We start from the raw sequence: 13,694 nt of genomic DNA, 5'->3' as shown, positions 1-13,694 counted from the left end.
TACGCGTCGCCTCGACTATGTCTTACCAAGGATCACCATATTCGGGGCCGGGCGATGAGTATGACTTCGAAGACGACGGGTACGATGATCAAGACGAATACAGGGAGCAGGAGGATGCAATACCACCGCCGCCCGTGGACGACAGCGATGAAGGTATGTTTTGTTTACGGTGATTGTCATCAGGTGATTTTGGCGTCATTTTCCGTCATTTTTATCACGATTCGTCACTCCTGACCATGACACAAGTGCACACGTTGTTTATAAACAGAAGTTACGTAAATATAAATAGGTTAGGATGGTTAGGTTTACCCGTAGGCGCGTCTTCCCGCCTATTTGTTTTCTCTAGTCATTCGTGACGTAACTGCGCTGTAAAGATGTCACTTTCACCTTGATCCACTGGCCAAAACTTGGCCAAAAAGTGGGTGCTTTTAAATTCATGGCTTTGTGTCAGATTTGGTCAGTAATTTGGTTTGATTATTTTTGTTACAGATACTGAAGAGGCTAGTGAGACAGAAATACCCAACAATGATGAACCAATGGAACACAAGGAACAGTAAGTGGCTTTTGTTTTGTCCCTTATCTTAACACCTCTAAATGAAATTTGGACAAATTAACAAACTGTTTTCTATTAGGTACCTATAAGTAGGTATGTCTGTGCAGCACTATGCTCCGATTTTTTAAAATTTTGGAACAGAACAACTATAAAGCTCAGATATCATGAATCAGTTTCCCGATCTACAGGAGTTCCATAACTTGTTCGAGCTTAATAACAACATTTGCCTGTGAGGCCACCAATAAAATTTAAACTATCTACTGAACAATCGCACAACAATCCTCGCAGACATTTTTTATGTAACAGAGTGGTCAAGACATAGAACAAACTACCAGAACATGTCTCAGCATTGAATGTGAATGAATTTAAGAACCGGCTAGACCAACACATTAACAGTACAAAGAATACTTGACCAAGGAACAGCTATATATATGCACCTGTCAGTTGCTTCCAACTGGCTGCCTGATAATTTAAACAATAATAATATCATTAGGTGCAACAGATCAGATTAATCATATTTATACTTTCTATCCTAAATAGGAAACTAACTCTTGTCTATATCTCTGTATCTTACTTCTTCACAGACCACTGAACCAATTCTAAATTCTATGCTGGGTTGGGACTATTTCGCGACAATTTAAAAAAAACCTTAAATGTCATTTTTTTTCCTTTCAATTCAGATGAAATGTGGTTTGGAGATAGTTTGGGATCCTGAGGGGGGACATTAGATAGTTTTTAACCTGAAGGATCAGGTATTATTGTATAATTAACAGATGTTTGATAAATCACAATCAACTTCTACAGGATGTACCAATTCAAGCTGGCGAACCTCAAAAAGCAGCTGCAACAGTTGGAGGACGGGGTCCACCCGGAGCTCACGCGCAGGGTCAAGCGCCTGGAACACCAGCTGCATGAGAGACTGCGGCTGAATAGGATATACAAGTGAGTTGTATACTTGCAATTCATGGCGCTTGTGGATATCTCTAATGTTCATCTGACGTACCTATGCTGTGTGGTTTATAGTCCTTTTATTAATTGAATAAATATTGAAATCTTAATAGTTGTGAAAAAAAACTTACAAGCCATAACCACTTGACAGTGCGGAGTGCGCAACCAATAAGCCTCAAACCGTCCGGGTTTTTTATCGACAGACGCAGGCGCCGCGCATTTACAATTTTCTAACTACAAGGTTTTGAATAAAGAAAAAATACTGTAACGTTAATTAATGTTTACTCATTCAAGTACTATTTATATAATAATAGCTTATATATATATATATATATATATATATATATATATATATATATATATATATATATATTATTTAAGATTTGTGCACAAAATCAAGGTTAAACTTTAGGACACTAAAGTATCCATGGATGGGTTGAAGCATTTTGGTTTTGGATACCAAGGTATCGTCGGACTGTCTAGTGGTTATGCTACAAGCTTCTGCAACACATTAACTTTTTATTGAACACCACAGTCTAGTAAGCAGTAAAGAAAACAGAGATACCTACATAGAGGAAAATTCTGAATTTAAGTTAGAATAGGTGGGCCGAGCTATCTATCCCAGGCAATGTTTACAATAAAAAGACGTAAGGAATAGATTTCAGCAGGTGCTGCAATAACAAAAATACATAAAACTAACCTTATAATTTATAATACACATTTACAATATATACAGTAGCATGTAATTGTAAATAAACTAATTTTTATATTTAGAAACAAGATGACAGAGATGAAGACACTACTGTATTGTTAATGGCGTAGAAGTGTTTTTAGATATTTTGGAATGAATTTGAAAAAAATTTTTTTTGACTAGACTTATGTTTTTGAGCGAGTCTACATACTTAAGTTTTGGTCTTGATTCATATTACACTACATTCACTTATTGTGTACTAGCTTTTGCCCGCGACTTCGTCCGCGTGGAATAGTAACTTTGGAAAGTATTTAATTTATTTAGGATACCTATTCTGCCAATAATAGCACATAGAAACTTCTACGGCTTACTGAAAATAACCATTTCAATACATTGCCATAAATATAAAGTATTTATTTTCGAGTTGAAATTATAAACCCCTAAACTCAGGTCAATAGTCCCGAAAGCTGTGAAAAAATCAAACTTCCAAGTCAAGGCAAACAAAAGCTACAGTCATTAAAGAGGTGTTTTCATACAAATCGCCTTAACAGAAAAAGTTATAGCGCACTGCCGGCTGTCTTAGAAACTGGAATTTTGCATAAAGGTGGCTCTTATAGCACAATAAATAAGAAAAATCTGAAAATCATAAATTTTTCATGATGACCTCACATTGCGTACATTATTCTTATGAGCTTAGAAGGTTCTGCTAACACTGCATCATCCCCTCTGCTAACATCCCCTCGCAGGTAAAGTTTTCAAATGAATAACTTGTTCATAAACATTTTTTTTGTTATTCATCATCATCGATCATTATCACCACAATCACCATCATCATCACCAATCATCATAATCAGCACCACTATCATCACCATCACCATCAATCAGCTCCACAGCCTCCGCTCCGCTCAGCAGCGTCCGCTCCGTTCCACTGCCTCCGCTCCGCTGCCTCCTCTCCACAGCCTCCGCTCCGCCAGCCTCCGCTCCGTCAGCCTCCGCTCCGCCAGCCTCCACTCCACCAGCCTCCACTCCGCCAGCCTCCGCTCCGCTAGCCTCAGCTCCGCCAGCCTCCGATCCGCTCAGCAGCGTCAGCTCCGCTCCGCTGCCTCCGCTCTACTTGACTGCCTCCGCTGCAGCCTAGATTGTCTCCGCTCTATCCGTTGCCTCCGCTCCACTCCGTTGCCTCCGCTCCACTCCGTTGCCTCCGCTCCACTCCGTTGCCTCCGCTCCACTCCGTTGCCTCCCTGCCTCCGCTCCGATGCCTCCGCTCCATTGTCTCCGCTCCGCTCCGCTCCACTGCCTCTGCTCTGTTCCGCCAGCCTCCGCTCCGCTCAGCAGCGTCAGCTCCACTCCGCTGCCTCCGCTCTACTTCACTGCCTCCGCTGTAGCCTGCATTGTCTCCGCTCCATCCGTTGCCTCCACTCCACTCCGTTGCCTTCTCGATTTATCTTCGAAATGACTACCTTCCATATACACTTTCATCCCCTATTTCATCCCCTCATAGGTCGAGTTTTTCAAAAAAGGTCAACCAAATATCGATTTATTTCTTATTAAGTGCCTAAATTCCAAGTTTCATGGTTTTATCATCAACAGCGATGAACTTCCACCATATAAACTTTCATCCCCTATTTCAACCCCTTAAAGCCTCTTTTTCGCGATAAAGATAGCCTATGTGCTTTCCCAAGGTCTATTCTATCTCTGTACCAAATTTCATCAAAATCCGTTCAGCGGTTTAGGCGTGAAAGCGTAACAGACAGACAGACAGACAGACAGACAGACAGAGTAACTTTCGCATTTATAATATTAGTATGGATTTCATTCTGCTTTTAATAAACAAAATTCCATATGGGCTTAATTAATGTACAAGGAAAAGAAATTTGGTTAAATATTTTTCAGCACAATTAAATTTTTTGGCAAAATTCATTTTGAAGGGTTGTGTTGGTCCAAATCCAAAACAGTCAATTCATATGGATGATTTGCCATTTGTACTGAATGAATTTTATCTTTTTTACTACTAGAAGAAGGGTTATGTTTTCGAGTGTATTATGTGAGTAATTGAGTTACATGATAAACTTGCCAATACCATGTGACAAATGGTTATAACAAATATTTCTGTTACTTCCAGAGACCATGTCTATGATGTAATAGAGAGGGAGTACATAGCAGAGAAGAAGGCGGCGGCAAAAGAGTTTGAAGAGAAGAAGATAGAGTTGAAAGAAAACCTTCTCAATGACTTTGAGGACAAACGGAAGATGATTGAAAATGAGAGGCATAGCATGGAGCTAAATGGAGACTCAGCTGAGGTGAGTTTAATCTTTATATAAATGTTACAAAATAACCCGTAAAAAATAATAATCCATAAGACTGATATGATTACATCGAGTGTTCAAAGCTTCAACAAATATAAGAAAAAAAATTACAGTGAAAAATATTGTCAACCATAGAGAGCTTACTATTAAGCTGTCTTGTCATGCAATGGGAGTTAGTATAGATTATTTAACAGAGGGGTGATACCTATTTTAGATTAAAATAAAGTAGGAAAAAATGTACATACATGTTTTCCATATTTCACTCTATAACTGAAATGACTGAATTTGAAATTGATTTGACTGAATTTTACTGACTGGGTTTGCACATCAATAAAAAAAAAATTGTGGCGGTAGGTCATATTATAGTTTTCAAATATTGTGAATGGAATGGACTCTTTATAAAAAAAACCATTTCGATTTACGGGTATTTTTATAACACTATAAATTTTTGATTTTATCAATTTTTCCAATTTTTTTCAGTTTTAACTTAAATTTTTATTTATGAGGGTTTTTTTATTACTATTACTACGCCTAATGTCACTAACATGCGTTCTTAAAAATTGATTACTACAATGTGAACATTATTATTCTAAAAAAGATTTTTTCAGTTATTTTGGTCCTAAAAAGAAGCTTTTCTAAATCACTACACTCTTGACAGTGGTTGTGGTTATCAGTTATCAGCTAAAGATCAGTCACTACTGACTAAGGCTCACTAGCTTTCATAACTTTCTTGGGTTTGGGTTTTCTTGGGTTGAGTGGTAGTTTACCCTTGCTTTCGGCGCAAGCCGCACAGAACAGACGTGCGACGGCGGCGCGTCGCAGTCGTGGCGCCCTTGAATCCGTTTTATACTAAATGTATAGAAACGTCGCGATCCAAAGCAGACAGAAGAGACGAGACGCAGCGCGGACGTGACGCTTGGACGTCTGCGCCTCTCCGCCCCGTCCGCAACGCGCCCCCTTTCCACGTCTCTTCTAAATGAAAATTAAAAAAGTTAAAATGAATTGTTTATTCGGGACACAGACAAATAATAGATAAAACAATACGGTATTTGACTATTTTTTATACGTATTATAAATTAAAACTTTACAATGCCTGTTATCGAATAGAGAAAGAATTTTTAAGCTACCTTTACAAATAACAAAGTTATAAAGGTTTGAAATCCAAGATTAGACAGAGAAAGACATACTGGCATGTGACGTCATACGCTAGTAGCGCCATACTTGCTGCATAGAGAAAAGCGTTTGAGAAAGAGACAGGTATATAGATTCTTCAAAAAATCATTATAAATCCAATTTTCAACTGATTTATGTTTTCTCTTCGCTAAACACTTTCTGTATACCTATATTTTCATAATCCCTACTATCCCTACTAATATTATAAATGCGAAAGTAACTCTGTCTGTCTGTATGTCTGTCTGTCTGTCTGTCTGTCTGTCTGTTACGCTTTCACGTCGAAACCACTGAACCGATTTTGATGAAATTTGGTATATAGGTATTTTGAACCCCAAGGATCAACATAGGATACCTTTTATTCCGGTAGAGGGCGCCACCGCGATAACCTAGATCCGCGCAGACGAAGTCGCGGGCTTAAGCTAGTAATATATAAGACATGGCAAATTCAGGAGTTGTCAAATACCGTATTAAAAGAAAATCTGAAAAAAAGAAAATAAATGACAATACAAAATACTAAACATGGTCCCGCCTCAGCATAAAATGCGGTTCCTCGGGCGCAGCCAGCGCTGGTCTTCCGGCGAGACCATCGTCTGTGTCGCTTGGACCTTCCACATCCACAAGCTAGCTTTCTTATAATTTTCTCATCACCCTACAAATCATCCATCCATCACCAGTCCATCACCCTTTCGCAGGTGAAGCCGGTCATGAAGCGCATACTCCGGCGGCGCGCCAACGAGCCGGCGCCCGCGCCCGAGAAGCGCCGGAAACCCGCTACCACGGTCACGTTCCAGTTAGATGACCGGGATATTGACGCGGACCTGCGGGCCATAGCGAGGCACTCGCCGCCGCCGGCGCCCCCGAGGCACCACGCGCAGCCCAGGAAACATCTCAGCTCTACCAGCTGTAAGTCACTTATATATTTTACCTCTTCACCGCCAGTCATCCAGTCGTGACAGCCAATGGAATGCCTCGCACGCCACGGTCATGTACATGACCAACATTCAACTCGAAATTAATCCTGCAATGGAATTGAAATAGTACATTGTGTCTTAAGGGTGGTAAACAAGGAATTACGAACGAGAGTCTATTAGAGTAGTTATTATTTATACTCACTCACAAACTTTCGCATTTATAATATTAGTAGGATTTGCCCGCGGCTTCGCTCGCGCAGAATTGGTATGTAGCTTAAACCTTTTTTGTTCCCACAGGAACTATACATTATTTTGGGATAAAAAGTAGCCTATATCTTAATCCAGGCAGGGCATATATTACCTGTATGCCAAATTTCATGCCAATCCGTTCAGTAGTTTTTGCGTGAAAGACATCCAAACAAACATCCATCCATACTGTTACCTAATTATTATGAAAATATCAAATGTTTAACGAAGCAAAAATCAGTTAAATTTAAATTTTGAAACACCAATCTACTCGTATAAATAATTCGCTGTTTTTTTTTTTTAAAGTTTTTCTCTATCTATGCTATAGGTATGACGCTACTTGCAGTGTCATCAAAGAATGAAAGAAAGAAAGAATAACATTTATTCGCGACATTTAAAGTAAAGAGTAAAGCAGAAACATAGACGCATGCTAGTATTTCTTTCTCTTTCTAATCTTGAATTTCAAACCTTGACAATAGCAAACATACTGAAAATAAAGATTATACTTCCTTTTACATCAGGCGAGTCTCCAGTGCGCGAGGGCAACGACACTCACGAGACGCGCGTAGAAGACGGCAAGCTCCTGTTCGAGCGGCGCTGGTTCCACCGCGGCCAGAGCGTTTACGTCGAGGGACGCGACATGCCGCGGTTCCCCGGACACATACACGCCATCACCGACGAAGCGGTCAGTATGCGGTCAGGTTGGGGCCCCAAACGAAGTTATGGATTGCCTTGGGAGCCATGCCTAAATTATGTCATGCCAATTTAGATCACTTTAGAAACCTGCCCCTCTCCCTGTCACACTATTTAAGCGGGAAAAGTTTTGCCATGACATTTATGACATTGAAGTTCGCTGTCGTCTAGAAACTTTAACAGGGGTACGTGGAGCCATAAGTTTTAAGTTTTAAGTCTTCGAACCTACTAAGTTTGATTACCTCACATTTTCTTTCAACATAGGCCACTAAGCTAGCATGTCTTAATACATAAAGTTTTTTTATTACAGATATGGGTGAAAAAGACCACGAATCCGGAACGCATTCGGTTATTCGTGTCGCAGTTGGCGCGCGGCAAAGTGACGATAAAACGACGCGCGTCGTAGAGTGTCCTGTGTGTGTGTGTGTAGACGCTAGTCCGCTAGGTGTGCGGTGTGTGTGTGAGCGGTTGACGCAGTGAGTGACTACCCTAATGGCTCTCACCGGGACACCATGGCGGCGCAACCAGTCGGGCAACCGTGGTGTCGCTGCCAAACCGAGCCACCACAGGGGTCCCTGAATCGCCGCACAACAACAGTGTCATGTAGTGCAGTAATTGATTGACACTTCGGGTGCCGTCGTATTCTGATTGAGATCCGTCTTTTTCCGATGGAACACCATTATGTACTACATCTGTACGCGTGCGAATGAGTGCGCGCATGGGGTCACTGGTGGCGTGACAGGCCGAGCGAGTGAGACAGCATACAGCGCCGTATTTTGTGGATGCGCAACCAACCCACGCGGCGCTGCCAGTAATGTTTGATGCACGCGTGTATGCTGGTTGCGCCGCTAAATCCGTTGTACAACCAAGCGGACACCAGGTGAGATACCCTCCATAGAGCTGTATACATTGTTGGTGGTGACTGGTTGCTCTGCCACGGTGTTCCTGTGAGATAACTCCCTAATAAGTAGACAATTTCTGCGGCAAAACAAAATATCGCAAATTTTGTAGTGCTTGATCGATAAAATATAAATTTAAGCGCTAAGAAATTTGAGACAGTCGCATGTTTTGCCTCAAACAATTGTGTACTAATACTAATATGACAACCAGAGACGCGGTTATACGTTAGAGCAGCCTTCCTAACATTATCGAAAATACAAACTGAGACATGGATGCACAGAAAAACCAGAAAAAGAGACCAGCGCTGCAGCGGTGGTGTAGGGGTTATAGCACGCAGCACGGATTGCTGAGGACCTGGGTTCGATTCCCAGCGCTGGTCTCTTTTTCTGGTTTTTCTGTGCATCCATGTCTCAGTTTGTATTTTCGATATGGTTTCACGGGATACCCGTAAAAGTAACAAATTTGGAGTTGAAATAAAAATACAAGAAGACTCCAAAAAACCAATCATAATTCCTAACATTAGTTATTTATTTGTCACTTATTTTATAAATTTTATAATATTTCTAGCCTGTTGCCCGCGACTCCTTCTGCGTAGTTTGTTTATCGCTATCCCGCAGGAACTATGAAGTTTTCCATAAATACCGTATTCCCATGCTTTACATTGTCCGACCATCAGTGTGTTGGGGCAGTTAGCGCCGATAAGGACATTTTTCCCACTCTAACATATAACTCTGTCCCTTTGGTTAGCCAAGTCAATATGTAAACGGGGTACAGAGGGCACTGATTGACAAGCGAAAGCTGCTGTATTAGATTCTGAAAAATGTCGACGATGACAGATTGGTTCCGCTGTTTTTCTACTTCAATTACTTCAAATGTCTACTTCAATTACTTCAAATGTCTACTTCAATTACTTCAAATGTCTACTTCAATTACTTCAAATGTCTACTTCAATTACTTCAGCGCATGTTCGTGGTCGAACTGTCGAACATTTGCTGTCATTGAATATACACAGCTGCGACAGGGGGCTCCCTTATTTCGACTAAGACAAAATAAAATAAGCAACTAAAAATTTTATAATCATTTGTTTAAATATTGATGTGAGACGTGAGATTGTGAGGTCTGTTTGACATTTGTGTTATATTTATATAACTAAATGAGCCAATGGCAAGCAATAAGACTGGTCAAACGGACTTACTAACGCCATCTAGCGATGTTACGACTGTCTAAAAATCCTCATTAGGGTATTATTTTCTTTGAGAAAAATGTAATTAATAGTTCTTGTAATTTTACAATAAATAGGATTCTAATTATACTGGTGAATTTTTGATTATCAGAATTTTAAAGTTCCTGATAATCATTCGAAGTTTACATTTGGTTAGAAGTGTGTTCTAAAAGGACGCGTCATCTTAAGAGGTTAAATACTGTGGTTTCGAATTACCCTGGTTTAGATCAAGGCTACTTGTTGTTTTACTATTATAATACATTTTAGAACACATTATTGATTCTACATTTAAGACTGTGGTAGCTGGTATCTAATTAACGCAATTTAAAAATATAGAGTCCCTACGATTGTTTTTATTTATTAATAACTCTTTTATTTCTATTTTTATAAATATTCTCGAAAATAAATTGTTTTCTAATCCTATTTTATAAGTTATCAATAATAATGCACTCATCGGTTTGGGGAGCCCCTAACTCTTAAGCCAAGTTTAGACTTGCAAGAAAAATCGTGCAAATGGCATTACATTGCGTTGCGAGGCTGTAAAGCTAAAGAGTTTGTAGTGGTCAATCTAGCAATTTTTCTTGCAAGTCTAAACTCGGGTTTATATGCTACTACAGTTAGAAATCTAATTAGATAATGATTTCAGGCAACGCAATCAGACCAATCAAGGTTGTGGAGGGTTTCAAATCTTAACAAGTCTAGAATGTTCTCCGTACAGTCACCAGCATTAATATCTGCCACAGTTGAGGGTGCAAAAATATCTGACACGTACTTGCGGCCCTAGAAATAGATTCGTATCAGATATTTATGCACGCTTGTTGTGTCAGATATTGGTGCTGGTGACTGTACAAAGTGTGCCTTCACCATTGAAATGTGATGGAACGTAATCTGTCATCAGTCCGGCCTTTTTTTAGGTTTTTAGTCACTCGTGATGTTTATTTTGATTTTGACAATGATCTGTTAATTTATATTCTGTTGTTATATCATGTTTAAGGCTAATAGAAGTGAAACTCCTGCTTCTGTCACACGCTATTAGGTATATGGTTTAGTGTGTGAATGCGAGGTCGCAATAATAGATGTACCTACATATTAAAGCCTGTGATAGCCCTCAATGTCTGTGTGTGTGACAGACGACGGTTCCGCTTGTGTTAGTTGTTAAGGTTGTTGGGAAGTGTATGAAGTTTGTACGTAGTTGGTTGACTGGCGCGACTTTGATTTATATTTGATTTTTTTGATACATTTTGTTTTGATCTCAAACGTTTACCATGGAGTTGTTTATTATTTACAACTTTTACAATTATTGAGCGTCGCTTTCATGACTTTTGACATTTGTATAAAATGTGTCAATGATATAAAAAATTGTTAATTGTAATGTGTAAATGGTATAAAATGTGTTCGTGATATGAATGGGTATTTTTACTTTAAATGGCGCTAAAAACTTGAAAGGTGTTCCTAATTTTTTTGTCAGTGGGTCGTTACGTTACGAAATGGACACAATATGTTTATGGAAAATTAGAGACTTTTTTCTTCGTCAAAATCAATAGTGCTCGTGATTCTGAATAAGGAGAACCCAGGATAACAGAACCCTAAAAAAAAAATTTGTTGCGCCATTTAATTTAATTTTAAGTATTCAATTCAATTCTTGATAGTATAGCTCCATCGATACTATATCGATGATTCCGCCAATGTCGAGGTTGGAAAAGACATTATCAGTTTAGCCGTTGTTCGGTAGATTCAGTGTGCGGTAATCGGATGAGAACCTAAAATAAGACAACACAAACATAGAATTTGTGAAACTACCTACAAAAATAATTTGATAATTTTAATACATTTACATAGTACAGTTATAAGGGGGGTGTGTGCTAAGAAGGAAATTTAAATTGACAGGGCGAGGGATTTCAGGAGGGAGGGGGTCATATAGGGGGTAACTAATTTAAAGTAAAAATACCCAAATATCACTGGTATGATAATATCATCATGTGGCAGTGATACGTGTTTTCATAGTTCCAAAACTAAAGCTAACATGGTGCCAGATAAATTAAATATTTAGTTTTCTAATAAATCATTGTCTGCAGATCGTTTTGTATTTAGTGATGTGGCTGTTACCACAACCCCTTTATCCTATGCTGCAGATAGACAGAGACAGCATATACTTAGTAATAATGTTCCGTTGGCCCCCCATTGGGCGTGGTATCCTAAAAATTTAGGTATGTAATTTGTTTAAAAAAAAACTTATGAATTTAAATCATATGTAAAATCTAGCGTTATAAAAAAATGCGACGAAATCATGTTGTAGGAATTCAGTATTATTTGTGAAATAAAACTTCATACATTTTCTAACTAATGAATTGATGCTGAGCAATAAGAGAGAATGAACTTCTACATGGTCGGGTTTAATTTTAATGTATGTATAATCAAAGAAAGTGAATCATGTACAAGGGTCACTGACATCTATGTACAGTCAAGTGTAAAAATATGTACTTATTCAAAATTTCAAAAATATGTACCACACTCTTATTCCGACGCAATAAGGCCGTAGTAACATATTTTTGAGTGGTTCGAATAGATACTTATTTTTGCACTTGACTGTACATGGATCAATTTATTCAACTGTACTGTCGGATCGGTTGGACCGACTGCGTAGAAGCAATACTGTGGAAAAATGATGCCTGTCTGTGGGAAAATTAATAATAATCTATAGTTATATATTCTGAGAGTAAAAGTACCCTATAAGGGAATAGTGTAGCTTTCTATTTGTGAAATATTTAATAATCCCGGGTACTCATTGTGGACTGTTATGGTAGACACACGGTAGTTAAGTTTGGACTTGCACAGTAAAAGTTCGAAGTTCATATCACACCGTCCCTCTTACGGTCGGAACTACGGCCCTCACCATGATGATGAACTCTAACACCTTAATAATAGAGTGCGTGTGCCAATATTTTTGACCACCTTGGTCGCTCCGAAATGTCTGATGGTCTGTTTTTTTTTATTCGACTGGATGGCAAAAGAGCAAGTGGGTCTCCAACACCAGGGGTATTGCAGATGCGTTGCCAACCTAAGGGCCTAAGATGGGATACCTCAAGTGCCACCCAAGTGTACCCACAGGCTTCATTTCTCCGCACTGTTATCATAATTCTATGAATCACAGAGGCAGTATTGTAAATAGTTGTATATGTCCAATGTAATATAGTGTACAAATGTTCGTTGTGAAATCGAGCTCGGAAAGTAGCTTTAATAGTACTATGGCACTTTGACGTTTCATATTATAACCAGAGGGCTGACATTTAATTAAAATGTAGGTATTTGAGGTAGCTTAAAAGCATGTACAACATTGAATTTCTGATATCTAAGTACTAAAGCATCCTGTACCCTGTACCACAAAAACTAACACGATTGTGGTACTTGGAACTTTGGTGGTACGGGGGCTGGCTGATGGGTAGTGGAGCTTAGCTGATCCTAAAGTTTTTAAATACTTTGCGATTTTTTTGCGCGATAAATGTTCTGAGTATTTAATGGTTTTTGTATATAAAATTTGTAAAGGAAGCACTGTATGAGATACGTTGCCACAAATACCTAGGTACTCTAATATTGTTACCAGCTCTCAAAATATTACTGCAAGAGACAAGGCACTAATGTTAGCTACTTTAGAGCTTGATAAGTACGTGATTTTGGTACCTTTGTGGGTTTTTATGACTTGTATAAAAGATTTCGTGACTTGTACATATGAGATGTTTCTATTGTAGATAATTTTAAGAACAAAAAACTTTAATTTACAATATATGTATTATAAGAATTGTTTTGTTTCATTTACCCTTATAATGGGCTGGTGTCCTATGTAATTAATTATTAATTCTAACGGACTCACCATCCATTGATTAGTGTTAACTGGCGGTTAGGTGTGATGCCGTCTCTATTTGTTTTGTTCGAATAGACGGAGACGGCATCACATTTAACCTCCGGTTATCGCTAATCAATGGATGGTGAAACAGCCCCTAAGTCTAATTAGTCTGTCACTTATATTATCAGGAAATATTTGAGACATATTTTT

The 13,694-nt window shown here is 38.9% G+C and overlaps 1 protein-coding gene across 1 annotated transcript; it reads left to right on the top strand.

Annotated features, from left to right (window-relative positions):
* Positions 1-13,439, top strand: LOC141427910 (sin3 histone deacetylase corepressor complex component SDS3; the record flags this gene model as incomplete). Its single annotated transcript, XM_074087512.1, is given in 7 exon segments — positions 1-153; positions 490-553; positions 1,358-1,495; positions 4,315-4,492; positions 6,364-6,574; positions 7,350-7,513; positions 7,832-13,439. Coding segments are annotated over 7 exon segments (1,004 nt in total), but the record flags the coding sequence as incomplete, so codon positions are not given.
* Between the last annotated feature and the right edge of the window lie 255 nt (positions 13,440-13,694).

This window comes from Choristoneura fumiferana, chromosome 5, assembly GCF_025370935.1.
Source record: "Choristoneura fumiferana chromosome 5, NRCan_CFum_1, whole genome shotgun sequence".
Lineage (NCBI taxonomy): Eukaryota > Metazoa > Arthropoda > Insecta > Lepidoptera > Tortricidae > Choristoneura > Choristoneura fumiferana.
The sequence above is the reverse complement of the archived record's forward strand: the minus strand, read 5'-3'. Positions and strand labels throughout refer to the sequence as shown.